Here is a 17364-nt window from a genome sequence, read left to right as displayed (position 1 = left end):
ACGATTGACTAGCTCCCGTATCTCTTAAAATTGTGACTTCTTTACCTACTCCTCCTGATTATCATGAGTAAACTTTACCCACACAAGTAAATTCTTTAAAGAGATTTGGCACCTTCTTATCAATCACCTCTTGATCAGGCTGTACAATCTTTTGCACCTCCTTCGCTTCTCTTGGGCTTTCCTTTACCACTTTAACAAACCCCACTGTCTTATCCTGTTTTACCACATCAGCCTTTCCAGTGTTTTTCTTCAGCCACCAACACTGTGACTTTACATGGCCTAGTTTATCACAGTGAAAACATTTGAAACTTTTCATTTCTTTTTCACCCTCCTGGATTTCTTTTTTAATCTGAGGTACACTCTCCTTATTATCTCCCATCAGATCACCTTTACCTTTACCACTTGAGTATTTCTCATATCCCCAGTTTCTATCCCTCACAGGCTGAAACTGATGTCGGAAACCAAGCTTTGATTCATGAACTAATTCATAATCATCTGCCATTTCTGCTGCTAATCTCGCAGTTTTAACCCTCTGCTCTTCCACATGAGTTCTCACTACATCAGGAATTGAATTTTTAAACTCCTCCAAAATTATAATTTCTCTGAGAGCTTCATACGTTTGATCTATTTTCAAAGCCCTTATCCACCTATCAAAATTACTCTGGTTGAGCCTTTCAAACTCCATGTATGTTTGACCAAATTCTTTCCTTAAATTTCTAAACCTTTGTCTGTAGGCTTCAGGCTCTAGTTCATATGCACCTAAGATGGATTTCTTTCACCTCCTCATACGTTCCAGATACCTCCTCCGGTAGTGATGCAAACACTTCACTAGCTCTACCTACCAGCTTTGTTTGAATCAGTAATACCCACATGTCCTGTGGCCATTTCATTTGTTTAGCTACCTTCTCAAATGAAATGAAAAAGGCTTCTACTGCCTTCTCGTCAAACCTTGGCAATGCCTGGACATATTTAAATAGATTCCCACCAAGCCTTCAACTTTGACACTCTTTCTCACTATCCTCATCCCTATCATCCAACTGTACATTTCCCTTTACGTCTGCCAATTTTAACTGACTGTCATGTTTCTGAAGTTCAAACTCTCTCTCTTTATCTTTTTCCCTGATCTGTATCTCCCTTTCTCTTTCTCTTTTTCCCTGATCTGTATCTCCCTTTCTCTTTCTTTTTGTTCTGCTCGGGCTATTTTTTATTTTCTCTTTTCTTCTCTCTCCTTTTCTTTTACATCTCTCTCTCGTTCTTTTTCCTCTCTCTTTCTTTTTCCTCTCTAACGCTTTTGTATTCAAGCTGCTTTAATTCTTTTTCATGTTCAAGTTGCTTAATCTGCAACTGGATCTTTGCCATTTCTAATGAGTCAGACTGTATCTCAGGTAACTTTAAATGCTTAGCCACCGCCATAATTACCTCATCTTTTCACATTTTGTCAGGTAATGTTAACTGCAATGTGTTTGCCAAATCTAACAGTCTGCTTTTAGTCTCTGTCCGTAAGGTACTGTGTGTGACCGTCTCCACCCCCAAAAACTTCTGAGCCTCTGAAAGAGCCATTGTCCACAACACACTCCCCACTTAAACTAAAATACCACACCTGAAAAGCAACCACTATATGCTCACCCCTCACTGTCTTTAAGTTCACTAAGCCAATCCAATAGATAGACTTTTATCCCCCTCGAGCCCCCAATTGTTATGGGTCAGAGTTTAGAGAATGCCAAACTGTATCATGGAGTTCACCTGACCCACAACTTTTAATAGATTGTGGTATGGGGAGCACACAGTTCACTCTACAGGTATGGTATAGCAGAAAATGGACCAGTGGTTTTTTAAAACAAAACAATGTTTTTTCTATGAACTCAAGTTAACCTTTTTAAAACAAACAGTGAATATCCTAGCAACCAGTAAATCAGATACACCCCCCAAAGAATACAACACTAAGTAACCTGTATGCTGTTCTTTTAACATCCAAACGACTTAACAAACCTTCAAACAGGAGCACATTAGGGTTTACATTCAAGACTGAAAACATCTATAATTCTTCTGAATTCACTAAATGATCCATAGATAGTCTTTTGATGGCAGAGATCAACAGCAGTGCAGCTCACTTTTAATTTCAGATTCAACTCACTGAAAAACACAGACACACCCAAGCTCTTTCTCAAACTGAAACTAAAATGCAGAAGTGGAACTTAGCTCCACCCATACTCTGACATCACTCCAGTAACATGAGCAGCTCAATTTCTTAAAGGTACATTTCTTAATCACCCATTTCTTAAAGGGTACACTCACATGACACGGGGAAGGACCGGTAAGTTAGCAATCTCTCTGGTAAAGGATGTATTGTCAGTTTTTGGCTCTGCTAATCTAACTACAGATTGGCCAGGATTCTCCGAGCCTGCGCTGGGTCGGAGAATCGTGGGGGGGGGGGGGGGGGGGGGGGGGGGGGTGGCCTCCAATGATGCGGGTGCCGGTTGGGGGCCGTTGAAAGGGCCTCCCCCGGCGATTCTCCGCGCTTGACGGGTCGAGTTCCTCTGAGTCCCGCTGGCGTCGTTTGCATATGGTCCTACCCGGCGGGACCTCGGCGTTAGTGCTGTGGGGGCAGTCCTGGTGGGGGGGGGCGACTCCGGCGCGGGGGGGGGTGCCTCCACTGTGGCCAGGCCCGCGATCGGGGGCAAAGGGGCTGGTTTAGCATGGGGCTAAATTGCTGGCTTTTAAAGCAGACCAAGGCAGGCCATCAGCACGGTTCAATTCCGTACCAGCCTCCCCGAACAGGCGCCGGAATGTGGCGACTAGGGGCTTTTCACAGTAACTTCATTTGAAGCCTACTTGTGACAATAAGCAATTTTCATTTCATTTAATTTCAACCGATCGGCGGGCGTGCTAATTCCGGCGGGGGGGGGTTGCTATGTTCCCCCGTGCGGAGATGGCTGTGGCACGCGCATGCGTGGACAAGCGCCGGCAGTGGCGGGCCGGCTTGCAGCGCCAGAGTAGCGCACAGCACTCTGCCGCCGTTCTATCCCCTGAGGAAAGGGTGAATGCCTGGGTCTGGAGGCCCGTTGACGTTGGCGTCGCTTGCAGCGGTTTTGACGTCGGCGTCAACACTTGGCCGGGATTTCGGAGGATCCCGGTCCTTATCTTTGTGAGTTTTCAATAAAAATAAGTCTTATATCAGATCTCATCAAGTTGAATCTCTATTAAAGTAAGCTCTCTAACTAGTTCAGTTTGTTACTGTATTGGCCGTTTCCCATGCAGGGGAATCCCATGTTCAATACCTAGACTTGTTGAGTTGGCTTTACTTGGTTCAGGTTCTCCTGGGGTAACAAAAGAACAAATATGTTAGTCAGGGATCTTCCTTTTAATTGTTCGCTTGGCTCAGTTGATGGGACTCTTTTTGCTGAGTCATGGGTTCAAGCCGAAGAGCATAAGCCCTTTGGGCAGCACGGTGGCGCAGTGGATAGGACTGCTGCCTCTTGGCGCCGAGGTCCCAGGTTCGATCCCGGCTCTGGGTCACTATCCATGTGGAGTTTGCACATTCTCCCCGTGTTTGCGTGGGTTTCGCCCCCACAACCCAATGATGTGCAGGTTAGGTGGATTGGCAACGGTAAATTGCCCCTTAATTGGAAAAAATTAATTGGGTCTTCTAAAATTTTTTTAAAAGAACATAAGCCCTTAAGAAATAGAAGCAGGTGTAGGTCATTTTTGGTCCCTCGAGCCTGCTCGAGGCTTATTGCCATTCAATACGATCGTGGCTGATCTGATCACGGCCTTAACTCCATTTTCCTGTCTTCCCCAATCCCGGAGCCAAATTCGGTCATTCAACTCATCACACTGTTTGTCCTCCATGATTAGTGGTTCCAGTCTCATGTTCTGTTCCAATACCAACTCTGCTGGTTCATTCTACAACCTTGTGATTCTCCATGAGGAAAGAAATGCTCCCCTTTCCTAAATTTCTTCCATTTAATCTTGTCTCTCTATTCCCTGTTCCTCAGCTCTGAAACTGAAACAGCCTGTTTCTGTCTAATTTGTCCCGTTCTTTCATAATGTTAATCACCTCCGTTAGATCACCTTGTAAATCGCAACAAAAGTAAAATACTGCAAATGCAAATGGAAATCCCCCCAAAAAACAAGAATGCTTCAAATACTCAGCTAGTCTGGCAACATCTGTGGCATGAAGCAGTTAATATTTCAGTTTGATGACCTCTCTCCACAGATGTTGCCAGACGTGCTGAGAATGTCCAGCCTTTTCTGTTTTCATTTTGTCACCACCTTTGATCAATATTTCAATGTTTTCCTCACATTTGCATTGTTTCAAACCAGGCAGCATTCTAGTGAATCTGGGCTGGACCTTCTATTGCCCCGAGTCCTTCCCATAATCTGAATTCCAGATCTGAACCTATTACTCCAAATATGAACATACTAAGAAATGCTATTATGGTTCCACTTTTATGTTCCATTTTATGTATAACCTTTACTTTTATTTCCTTAACCAAAATGGACCACTTCAAGCTTGCCGACACTGAATTTCATTTGCCACTTTTTGCGCAGTTCGCCATCGTATCAATATCGACTTGGAGCTTCTTTTGATTTATTTATCATGCCTCTTTGTTTTAATATTGCCTGGAAAATTAAACGTTGCTTCCCCTAGCTTCTGTCCAAATAATTTATGTGGAGTGAACAGAGCTGGTATAGGACAGAACTCTGCGGGACACCTTTACTCCCTTTGGACCACTCTAGAAAAGCATAATTTACTCCACTCTCTGTTCTATCTTCTAGCCAACTTTCCAATCCAGTTTAGTATGCTCCCCTTAATTCTGTGCCCTTTACTTTTCTTCAGTAGTTTTGCATGTTGCCCTGTCAAAGGCTTTCTGAAAATCTATAATCATTGCATTCCCCCACTCCCCATATCTGCGACCACCTGCAGGAACTCACCCTTTCTGAAATCCGTGTCGATTGCCTCTAATTTTCTTAATAGCACAGTGGTTAGCACTGCTTCTTTACAGCACCAGGGACCCGGGCTCAATTCCAATCTCGGGTGATCGTCTGTGTGGAGTTTGCACATTTCCCCACGTCTGCGTGGGTTTCCTGCGGGGCTCCAGTTTCCTCCCACAGTCCAAAGATGTCAGGTTAGGTGGATTGGCCATGGTAAATTGACCCTTAGTGCCCAAAGATTAGGTGGGGTTACGGGGTTGCGAGGGAGTGGGCCTAGGTAGGGTGCTCTTTCAGAAGGTCGGTGCTGACTTGATGGGCTGAATGGCCTCCTTCTGCACTGTCAGGATTCTATGATTCTTGAGCACATAATCAAAGTCAAATTTCAGTCATGGTACAGAGGGAGTGTTACATTGTAAATTGTCTTCTCTCGGATGTGATGTTACATTACACTGAGCTTTGATCCATCTTTCCCAGTGATCCAATCGATGGTAAAGATTCCACACAATTATTTTGAAGATGAATAGGGGAGTTCTCCCTGGTGTCCTAGCCAACATTTATCCCTCAATCATCATTGGTAAAATAGATAATCAGGCCATCAATCTCACTGCTGTTTGTGGGAGCTTGCTGTGCACAAATTGACCTCTGAATTTCCCACGTTACAACAGAGACTGCACTACAAAAGTACTTAATAGGCCAGTTGTGAAAGGTGCTATATAAATGCAAGTCTTTCTTTTGTTTCTCCTATTGGAAAGTTGGGATGATGATAGGATCTGGATCAACACTTCACCCTGTTGCCTGACTCTGCTAACACTGGTTATCCGGGCGTTCCCCAGAAGCTACCTGAAGCCCATGGAATGGTGGGGTGGGGCAGGGTAGAAGGCCAGCTCTTTAAAGTTACAGGTACGACAATGGGACTGCTCAGTCCCATGAACCTGCGCAAGAGATTTAGCAGATTATTATAACCGCAGGTCTTCCTTGTGGAACATGTCCCCAGCTCAGCCACGGACAGAGCAGATGGACGATCACAGCTCAGCATCTGGCAGACGTAGTGACTAATATTTTAAGGACTGCCGTAATATTTTATGCAGTTTAAAAACTCATTGCAGAACTGGTTTATTTCACGCAGTGTGTAATGATGATTGCCCTCAACGTATTTTGAGGGGGAAGCCGTGGTTAATTGCTTAAATCCTCCTGAGACGACAGTACTGAGTCATTAGCAGCTCAAACCATTCTTAGAATAGTCAGTTCATGGCTATCAAAAAACATTTGATAACACCGCAGCGGTTATTCTGGGAATGCCAGCTTTTGTTGGGTGTCTGGGTGGCTGATGCGCACTGACTCACTTTAACCTACAGTCTACGCTGGGCCTTGCTTTCTTACATTGCAGCTTTCTTGCGTCTCTTTATTTTAGAACAATTTGTCATCAATGTGACAAGGTGGGGGAGGGTTTGAATCTGTCAGCCTTGCCTGACATGTGCCAACTGCTCTTTTCCACTGAGGTCTAGCAAGGCAGCAGTGAGTGGCATAGAGACCATAAGGTTGCCAGCTGGAGCCTTTTAGGCATCAACATGCTCATCTGTGCTTGGATACCCAAGAAGCAGTATGCCCTTCCCCAGGGGTCTTCAATAGTCAAGAAAAGCTGCTCAAGAAGAAGGGTGTTGTGATACAAGACCTGGGGATCTATCTAAATTATTTTTTATTATTTTATATAAGCCAAGCAGTGGACGTTTGAATGTTTGCCTATTTTTGTTTCACTTGGTTCATAGTGAACTTTCAAAAATCCACCACTGAGTTTGCACTCATTAGGGGCCTTGTCATGTCTCAGCAATGTGGCTAACCTTAATGAATGGACCAAATGCTCAGACTTTAAAGATCATTTGACCATGGGGAGCATCTCCGTCAAGTCTGACTGTGGCCTCAGCTGTCCGTCATGGGTGACTGGGGTGACAGCCCTGACTGATTTCTTACAGCTTGTCTCCAGGGAGCTCGAGACTAATTGCATCGCCTTTTTTTCCACCACTGCTGCTGAGATCAGTTAACTAAACATGGACCAAGCCTGGGAGCCTCTCTGACTGTGTAAATCATGTCAAGAACGCGAACCTTGGTGTGGAGGGTGTAGGTGAACCACTTTTTAACAGCAAAGAGTAAAAGAACCAGCGGCGAACCCGTCGGATTCGTTAATGTCACCAGGTAGATCTTGAAGAATTGAAGTTAAAACTGCTGAAGCTACCCTAGTGAAACAAAAGATATACTCAACAACATGAATAAGGTCCAAAACATTTCTCTCATTTGTTCTATCATTCACATTTACAGAGAAAACCTTTGGAGAATGATCTATGGGGTACGGTCATACCTTGTAGGTGGATTCTTAGCTGACTTAAGTGTTTACAATTCATGTAAACACGTTTGAATGCATTTGGTTTTACAAGACTGTGGCTGCTTGGAGCTGCAGTATTGTGTTTCACCAGGTTATAATTTAACTATAGGTTGTGTTGCATGTAGATTGTACAACAGGATGACCGATCACTGATTCAAGCTGGAAAGGGAAGATATATAGAGCATGGATCGTTCACAAGTGGAATTGGCGTTCCCTCATCAGCCAAGATACATGAGACAGTTGACCTTCGGCCCTGGGCTCTGTGTGTTACCAGTGTGAGAACTCCATTCAGCTCCAAAGAGAGGGGAGACCCAAAAAACCCAGTCCCAGAGTCGAGGCTGCGAAATAAGGGCGCAGGAGGAAAAGTAAATGTACCATAGTGTAAATAAAGACATTTTTGAAGATAAATTTAGTCTTCTGGAGCTGTCAGTAGCATGTGTTGCCTGAGGGGCTGAGCCACATAGAGTGTTCGAACCAAAGGGCTGATGGATAACGTTTGCCTCTGGCAGTATTTTAGAGAGCTGTTGTGCATTTTTAGTTCCTAATTTTAACATTGCTATTTGACAGGTGCCACAGACAGCTACAGTGAAATGTTGTGGGAATGCAGCAGAAGTATTCTACTGGCACTGTATCACTGACTGTGGTTATTGATGCGTATCTTATTTGGTTCCTGCCTGTGCGCAATATGAGGTACTGGAGTGGCAGGGGGAAAGAGATAGAGACAGAGGCGAGAGCAATGGGAGAAGCATTCAGCGAAGATGCGATAGAGAGGATGGAATGGTCTCTTGGGCAGGTGTCTCAGTGTTATGGGTCCGGGTTTACAGAACCCCAAAGTGTTTCATGGAGTTCAACCGACCTACAACTTTTAATAGATTGTGGTGTGGGAAGCACACGGCGTACTTTTCAGGTGTGATACAGCAGAAATGGAAAAGTGGTTTTTAAAACAAAACCATGTTTATTCTATGAACTCAAGTTAACCTTTTAAAAACAAACATTGAATATCTTAACACCCATTACTTCAAAGATAACCCCAAAAGACTACAACGCTAAATAATCCTTCAAACTGTTCCTTTAAACATCCAAAAGACTTCAAACCATCAAAACTAGGAACACATCAGGTTACATTCAATATATTTATAGTCTTTGGATTTCAGAAATCAACAGACCAGCTCTGTGTTTCTTCCTGCAGCTCACAGCAAAACACACAGACACTCCCAGCTGCCTCCTCAAACTGAAACCAAAAAGCAGAAGTGAGCTCAGCTCCCCCCACCCTCTGACATCACTTCAGTAATATGATCAGCTCCATTTCTTAAAGGTACATTGCTTAAACATCCATTTCTTAAAGGTACTCTCACATGACACTCATGTTCAACAGTCTGTAGGTTGCACTTTCAAAACATCGATGCCCAAATACTGCCCATAAACACTCTGTTTTTGACATTAAAAAGGCTGTGATGGCCGCTTGAGAACTATAGGGTTTAACCTAATGTTCCTGAAGCTTGCCAAGCAATGTCCAATTGGGGGGAGGGAATGCATGTACAATTGATAGATTTCTGTTTGGCAAGTGTATTCAAGGTTAAAGCAGCTAGCCAGGTTAATTGTACTTCATTGTACAAGTATAAGTACTTCATTGTACAAGCTACTGGGTGAGTTCAGCTTGAGCCCGTATGACTGTCTGGAGAGTGATGGGTAACACAGATCCCAAAGTAGGAGGGAAATCATTTGTTTTCAAAAACTGAAAACTAGATTTTTAAAAAATCTGAATTGTTCCAATTTTTAAAACCTTACGGCAACAATGGCCTCTAGTCTTGCTGGCCGCTAGTGAGAAAGTGAAGGTTTGAACCCCTTCTGAGGAACATCCCATAACTCTTACACGAGAAATATTTCGGAATGCCACAAAAAACTGTCCTTTGAAATACTCCCCATTCAAAAGAGATGGGAAAGAAGTTTCCATCAGGAGCTTTGGTCGCCCAGAGACTAACTTTTCCCATTGGCTAGAATATTCCGGAAGAGTACTAGACGCATGTCCTCATTGGACAGAATGTAGCAGCTGATTGGAACTAGTGGGGACGAAGACAGCTGAATTGGATTAACACCAACTCCCCACCCTGGGGTGGGATCGTCTACCGGGAGAGAAAACACCGACAGCCGACTGCAGGCCCGCGATGGAGAACCAGTCGCTCTTTCAGAGCTGCTAATAAATATGTCAAAATCAGAAAGTGCACTCAGCAATCTGCCTTGGATTATATTGATCAGTCATTGTAGTTTGTTCCAGTTACCAAAGTTTCAAAAAATTGATGCCATAAGAGGGCGGCTTTTTAAATGTGAGCCATTGTCAGTCCTTAATTACTTTGATTTGTCTTTGCTTCGCCTCAGCTAATGTATTTTTCCATGCAACAGAATTCCCAAAACTACATGATCCCAAACCAGCAGGTTGTGTTTAGTCAGATCAGCAGAGGTTCTTTCATGGATGTTGGAAGAGCTGTGCGGAAATCTCACAAAATGTGGCTTCCTTGCAAAGTCTCACCCAGTCTGATCTCGTGTGTGCACTTAGCAGGCTGAAAGCAGCTTTAGCGCACTGTCGGTAACCTGACTGAAATGATCTGGATGGCAGAGTTATGTGTCAGCCTTGAATCAGTGGCGGCTCTCTTGCCTGTGAGTCATACGGCTGTGATCTCAACCCCTGATGTAGAGACCTGACAGGATAATCTAGGCTTGCACTGTTGGAAAGTGTTGAAAGCGTTGGCTGACATTTTGACGTTAATTTGAAACCCTGTCAGAGAGGCATAAAAGATCCCGTGGTATTGTTTGAAGAAGAGCGAAGGGGAGTCCTCCTGGTGTCCTGCTCAGTACTGATTCCTCAATCAACATCACTAAGAAATAAGCAATCATTTTTATCCCATTGCTGTGAGTGGGACCTCCCTGTGAAAAGTGGTTGCCATATTTACCTAGGCTACATCACTGGTTAGACTTTAGTGGCTGGGCAGCACTTTGGGACGTTCTAAGGATGTGCAGGTGCTATATAAATACACATTTCCTTTGTTCTTCCTTTCCCTCTGAGACCCCAGATCGAAGCCACGGCCCTCCTTTACAAATACTTCAGAACTTTGCTTTTTTAATTGTGTGGAACTTTTTCAGCATTTATTTTAATGGATTGCTGTTACGTTGGCAGAAAAATAAGATCAGAGGTGTCCAAGCAACGACCTGTAGGCCACTCGTGGCTTATAAAGCCTCAAAGTTCAACTCATGGAATCCAGGCAATTCCAATCCTATTCACACTTCCTGATTTTCTCTTGCTGGCTTGTCCTGTGTTAATTTTGTGGATCTGGAGATTTATAATTTCCAGACCCTAAATCTGTTGGCATCAGCATCTGGAGATTCATGAAAATTTATGGGAATGTTGATTTGAACCTGCCTGGTGGCCCCATAGGGCTCGATGCCACCCACATCAGCAGCCAACAAAGTCTTAACGCTTGGACAATCTTGTTTCCGACCTTTGACATGGAAGGATTTCTGCATGTCGACTTTTATCATTTTCACAGATCCTTTAAAGGAAAGGTTGTACATTCCTATAGCATCAGGACCAACCTGAACACGTCCCTTTTTTAGCGAATTAAGTACTTTTTGCAGTGTAGTCAGTGATGGAATGTAGGAAATGTCGAAGTTAACTTGTGCCACAGCGAGCTCCCACAATGTGATAATGGCCAGATAAATTGTCTGGCAATGAAATGAAAAATGAAAATGAAAATCGCTTATTGTCACAAGTAGGCTTCAAATGAAGTTACTGTGAAAAGCCCCTAGTCGCCACATTCCGGCGCCTGTTCGGGGAGGCTGTTACGGGAATCGAACCGTGCTGCTGGCCTGCCTTGGTCTGCTTTCAAAGCCAGCGATTTAGCCCATATTAGGTTGATGGACGAATAGTAGCCAGGACAACCTGGGAATAGTACAGTGGAATCTTTTACAGCCATGATTGAACATTTCAACTGAAAGTCAGCACTGGTGTGTCAGCCAGGATTGTGTGGCTGGTCTCTGAAGTGGGACTTGCACTCTCAATCTTTCGGCTCAGATGAGAGTGCAGCCACAAGCCACGTTTAACATTATAAAGGTGCATGTCAAGTGTCCCCATTTTGACAGGTTCACTGAACTGATGCTAAAATAGTTTGGGTAAAATAACCCAATGTACTGTTTAACTTCCTACTTCTTGAGAAAGGAGTTGGTGTCATCCTTTAGAGTTCCCACACAAAAACAAAAATAACTGTTGTTGCTGGACCTTCCTGTGTTGCTGAGGACCTGTGATTCACATGGGAGATGTACTTGAAATATGTTGTTTGTGGGTCCACTTAAGCGAGTCCAGCTGCTGGCATTGCGCATCAGAAAATGGAAACTGCAGTCAGAAGGTCAATATTTAATGATTAGCGACTGTCGGCCTTACAACTTCACTAATTCAACAGCTGACTTATTAACCCTGGGAAAGGCATTTGAGCGATTTCCAGTCCTTGGTCTAAATACATATTGCGTTGGCAAATGAGTGACATTTACGAAAGCTCTTGAAAGTCTATTCTTTGCATCTGGGTGGTGGGGAAGCTTTCCTTCATTGCTAAGATCTACAGGGAATAGCTGAAATAAGGTCTTGTTTTGGGCATGATAGCACATTCTTCTAGTACAGTGAATTATCCAGTATTGTGCACAATTGTGGGACATTTCCGTTGCTGCGTGTGATGCATTACTGTGTGATGCATTACTGTGTGCGATGCATTACTGTGTGTGATGCATATCTGTACATTGATGTATAACAGTGCTCACATTCCTGTCACTGACTATAACTGATTCTTATTTCAAATAACACATTCCTATATTGCGCCGCACTTACCTATATTGTAGAGGGTGGCAGGGTGGTGCAATAGTTAGCACTGCTGCCTCATGACGCAAGGGACCCGGGTTCAATCCCAGCTCCGGGTCATTGTCTGTGTGGAGTTGCACATTCTCTCCGTGTCTGCATGGGTCTCACCCCAACAACCCAAAAGATGTGCAGGGTAGGTGGATTGGCCACGCTAAATTACCCCTTAATTGGGAAAAAAGGAATTGGGTACTCTAAATTTTTTTTTTATACTTACCTATATTGTATAGTGCGCTGGCAGTGGGATAACATTTTGCTTGCTAGTTGACTCTTGAGTTGTGATAAACTCCTGTAAACTGGGTGTGAAATTCCAGTGGCTCCATGGGGTGTGAACCTGGTGGGTTTATTAATGGTGAGGGTAGTTTGGGGGTGTGTGTGGTTGACTTGGAGTATGGGGTGTTGTGTGGAGAGTGCATCAGAACTTGGAGAGATGTTTAAGTTCAGTCTTAAATGCTGCTGGGAGTGTTGGCGGGTGTTTAATGCTTTCTATTTTTCTAATTGCTTTTATTATTAATGCGCTTGCCATGATTTTGAATTGGTCTTTAATTAGGAGGCTCCGACATTCAGCAGGAATTCTCCCCATGAGACTGTTTCTGGGGAACTTCATTCAAGTGAAAGAGAAGGTTGTGAAATACTCCGTGGGTTGGAGGGATTCATTTTCGATTTATTCATCAGATGCAGTAACTCTGGAAGCCAGGTTTACGATGCGCTTGCTGAGAAAATCCAGGCCCTCCTGCAGATACCCAGAGCGGGATTCTCTCACCGCCCGGGGTCGGACGAAGAATCGCCGGGACGGGTGCGAATTGCGCCACGCCACTCCGACCCCGGTCCGCCGATTCTCCGGAGAGCGGAGAATCGGCGACATTGGCGCGGTCGACACGGCACCGGTCGGGGGCCGCTCTACGGTGTCCCCCACGGCGATTCTCGGCTCGGGAAGGGGCAAGCGGCCACGCAAAAAAAGCGGAGTCCCGCCGGCGCCGTTCACACCTGTTCTTACCCGGCGGGACCTTGGGGTGGATGCATCCAGGGGCGGCCTGATTGGTGGGGGGGGGGCGGAGATCCGACCCGGGGGGGCCTTCGCTGTGGCCTGGCCCGTGATCAGGCCTACTGGGGGGCCTCTTTTGTTCCGCCCCGGCCCCTTGTAGCCTTACACCATGTTGCGTCGGGGCCGGCACGTAGAAGGGAGCCACCGTGCATGCGCGACAATCGTGCGGGTCCCATTGAGCATGCGCGCGTTGACGCCGGTCCCACTGCACATGTGCGGACCCGCAGCGCCCATCTGATGCCGGGATCGGCAGCTGGAGCAGCGTGGGTCACTTCAGTGCCGTGCTGGCCCCCTGTAGGGGTCAGCATCGCTGCTCCTGAGGCCATGTTGACGCCGTCATGAAACGCAACGGCGTTTACGATGGCGTCAACACTTAGCCTCAGGATCAGAGAATCCCGCCCCCAATCACCAAGGTAGACACGGGGAGAAAGTGCAAAGACCACACAGACAGTCACCCAAGGTGGGAATCCACCCCGGGTCCCCGGCAGTGTGAGGCAGCAGTGCTAACCACTGTGCCACCATGCCACAATCTTAGGATTGCTGTGTCCTGCGGGTGATCTGAGTGGTTTTTGGACCTAAAGTACAGCTGCAAAACTGGCAGGTCAGCACCAGAATGCAATTATAAATCCAAACTTCGGACCTTTTATACACCAGGTCCAGACTGTGGCTTCAAGTTGCTCAGCATTTTGATGAAGGAACTCCTTCGATGATAGTACTGCAAAGGGTGAAATTGTAATCTGGCAGCAGTCCTGCCATTAGCTACATATGTTCAACCTCTTAGCTGTGCTGTCATTCTGTTCAGGTACTTTGCAAGTATTAATTTCTTCATGGCAAGGCTCCTGAAGTCATCATCCACTGTGCTGGCATAAATCGTGAACTCAAATCATTTTTAGCACCGATGATAGATCAGCTGAAGAGAGCTGGGTTCAGCTGTTAAAGATAGAACCACCGTGCCTGCTCCCGTCAGTTCTTGGATATTCCTTGAAAGGCCTAAAGGCTCTTTTATAACCAGATTCAACCTACTCAAAACAGGGTTTCTCCCTGTTGAGCTTTGCTGGACTGACGTTGCAGGAGGAGGAGTCTGCGCTGGAAGGATTAGCATGAATCTATGGCAAACTGAGCAGTAATAAAGTCTCTGTCATCTTTGGCTCGGGAACCCCTTTCTCTTGAGTAAAACCTTTGTTTGTTCTTTGTATTGTTGCAGTTTGATCTCCAGGATGTTACAGAGGGACCCGAAGAAGCGGGCGTCTCTGGAAGAGATCGAGTGCCACCCATGGCTCCAAGGTGTTGACCCTTCCCCGGCCAAGAAGCTGAGCCTGCCCCTCACGTCTTACAAGAGCCTCTCTGAGGAAGAGCATGATATAATTATCCAGGCCATGGAGTGTGGCAACATCGCACAAAGGGAGCTAATTCAAGAGTGAGTACGTCAGATCCTCCCGGGTCTCTGTCCGTGTGGAGTTTGCACATTCTCCCCGTGTTTGCGTGGGTTTCACCCCCCACAACCCAAAAAATGTGCAGGGTAGGGGGATTGACCACGCTAAATTGCCCCTTAATGGGAAAAAAATAATTGGGTACTCTAAATTATTTTTAAAAAGAATATGTCAGATCCTTTATTTCCCCGTGGGCCTCCGATTGAAGAGATCAGTGTTTGTAACTGAGGGAAAATAGTTCTGAATATATTCCCTTCCCTCTGAATGGCTGACTATTTCTAATTCAACACATTTTTTGTTAGAAATAACCATTTCCTCGGCCTGTTGTTTCCACATTTCAGTTGTTACAGTTCAAACTCACAGGAGATTACTCTTCTTGTTTAAATTCACGGCTATGATAACTTCCCAGCTGCATACCTTCACCTCCACCTCCACTGGGGAAGCTAAATGAGCAGATCCTTGCGCTCCACAGGGAACGCTGCCAGTGGTTAGGCTTTGTATTGGCCTGCATGTTTGGCAGGTTTGTGCTGAATTTGGCAGCCCAATTGAGTTCTAGGCAAACTACCTTTTCGAGACAGACCAGCGTACATGGGATGGGGATGGAAGGGGAGGAGCAGCAGACCAGAGCCTTGAATCCTGTTGGCGTTCCAAACCACATTAGCCATCCTCTTGTGCTCAGCCCCCTCGCAATATAATCCAATATATTCTGAGTGATAGTTGTTGGGTGGCAGACTGTTTTATCCCCTCCATGCAGTGAGTGCCGTGGCAGACTGGTTTCCCCCCAGTGCAGCAAGAAGTGCACTATGGCACAATTGGGAACCAGGGTCCTGGGCAGTCAGAGAGCTTTGTAATTAAGGTTGACTTGTTATTATTGGTCACAATGAATATGTTCCTGAAGTACAATCTTCAATCTCTTGATTCCTGAACTAACTCCTCAGCAAAATTGTTCGTTCCAGAAAGGTTCTGCCTGCCACGGTGGCACAGTGGTTAGCACTGCTGCCTTATAGCGCCAGGGATCCGGGTTCGATTCCAGGCTTGGATCACTGTCTGCTTGGAGTTTGTACATTCTCCCCGTGCCTGCTTCCTCCCACAGTCCAAACATGTTAGGTGAATTGGCCATGATAAATTGTCCCCGCGGGCGCGATTCTCCAAAATGGAGACTAAGGGCGGGATTCTCCCCTACCCGGCGGGCTGCCCCAATGGTGCGGAATCCTCTGCACCTTCAGGGGCTAGGCCCGCCCCTGAGTGGTTTGCGCCCCGCCGGCTGGCGGGAAAGGGGCTTGGCGCCATGCCAGCCGGGGCCGAAGAGCCTCCGCCGGCCGTCGCGGGCCGCGCATGCGCGGGAGCGTCAGTGTCTGCTGACGTCATCCCCGTGCATGCACACATGGAGTCACATCTGCACCGGGAATGGCTGATGACCACGGCCTCCGGTGCGGAAGGAGTAGAGCGCCCCCAGGGCACAGGCCCGCCCGCGGATCAGTGGGCCCCGACCGCGGGCCAGGCCACCGTAGGTGCACATCCCGGGGCCAGATCCCCCCACGAACTCCCAATAACCCCGGAGGCCGCCCGCGCCGCCACGTCTGGCCGGTAAGGGACCAACTCCAATTTACGCCAGCGGGACTGTCTACAGGCGGGCGGGTCTTCGGCCCATCGCGGGCCAGAGAATTCGGGCGGCCCTGGGGGCCATTCTCCGAGGCAGGCGGCGCGACTCACGCCACCTCGGTTTTTGGGCGGGTGGGAGAATTCGGAGGCCGGAGGGGGCGGGATTTAGGCCGACCCCTGGCGATTCTCCGACCCGGTGGGGAGGTCAGAGAATCCCACCGTAAGTGTTCGCGCCATTGTGAACGCCGTGGCGTTTCACAACAGCGCAAAACGGGCACGGGGACAACTGATTCTGGCCCCAACAGGGGGCCAGCACGGCGTTAGAATGGTTCACGACGCTGCAGCCTCCCTTCCCGGCGCCAAATGGGCACCACGCCAACCCGCGCATGCGCAGTTGGGCCGCACCAACCCGCGCATGCGCAGGGGACTTCTTCAGCGTGCCGGCCCCTACGCAACATGGGGTGGGGGTTCAGGGGCAGGCCGCACAACAAAGTCGGCCCGGGGGGGAAGAGGCCGGCCTTTGATCGGTGGGCCCCGATCGTGGGCCAGACCCCATCGGAGGCCCCCCCCCCCGGGGATGGAGCACCCCCCCCTCCCCCCCCACAAGCCGCCCCCCCGATTCTTCCCACAGAGTTTCCGCCGGCAGCGACCAGGGGTGAACGGCGCCGGCGGGACTCAGCCGTTTCCACTCGGCCCATCCGGGTCGGAGAATCGGCGGCCAGGCCGCGGATAGCGGCCCGCGACAGGCGCCGCGCCGGCGCAAATGGCGGCAATTCTCCGCACCTCGGAGAATCGCGTGCCGGCGTTAGGGCGGCGTTGCGGGGATTTTCCAGCCCGCCGCGGGGCTCGGAGAATCCCGCCCCTCGTGTCCATGGATGTGCAGGTTAGGTTATGGGGTTGCAGGGATAGGGCGGGGTGAGGCGGGCAGACATGGATGGAGTGTTCATTTGAAGGGTTGGTGCAGACTCGATGGGCCAAATGGCCTCCTTCTGCACTGGAATTGTACGATTCTACGATTAACAAAGCCTCGGGTTGATGGGCAGTTAAGCTAAATGCTCAGCAGGTTTCGCTGCAGAGT

General features: G+C 47.4%; 1 protein-coding gene across 1 annotated transcript in view; it reads left to right on the top strand.

The window, feature by feature from the left end:
* The window catches only part of snrkb (SNF related kinase b), a 161826-nt gene that overhangs the window by 135626 nt on the left and 8836 nt on the right, over positions 1-17364 (top strand). Inside the window, exon 4 of the mRNA XM_072518433.1 lies at positions 14459-14671. Coding sequence (XP_072374534.1) covers positions 14459-14671 — 213 coding nt within the window. The remainder of the gene's footprint in view (positions 1-14458; positions 14672-17364) is intronic.

This window comes from Scyliorhinus torazame, chromosome 10 (assembly GCF_047496885.1).
Source record: "Scyliorhinus torazame isolate Kashiwa2021f chromosome 10, sScyTor2.1, whole genome shotgun sequence".
Lineage (NCBI taxonomy): Eukaryota > Metazoa > Chordata > Chondrichthyes > Carcharhiniformes > Scyliorhinidae > Scyliorhinus > Scyliorhinus torazame.
The sequence above is the reverse complement of the archived record's forward strand: the minus strand, read 5'-3'. Positions and strand labels throughout refer to the sequence as shown.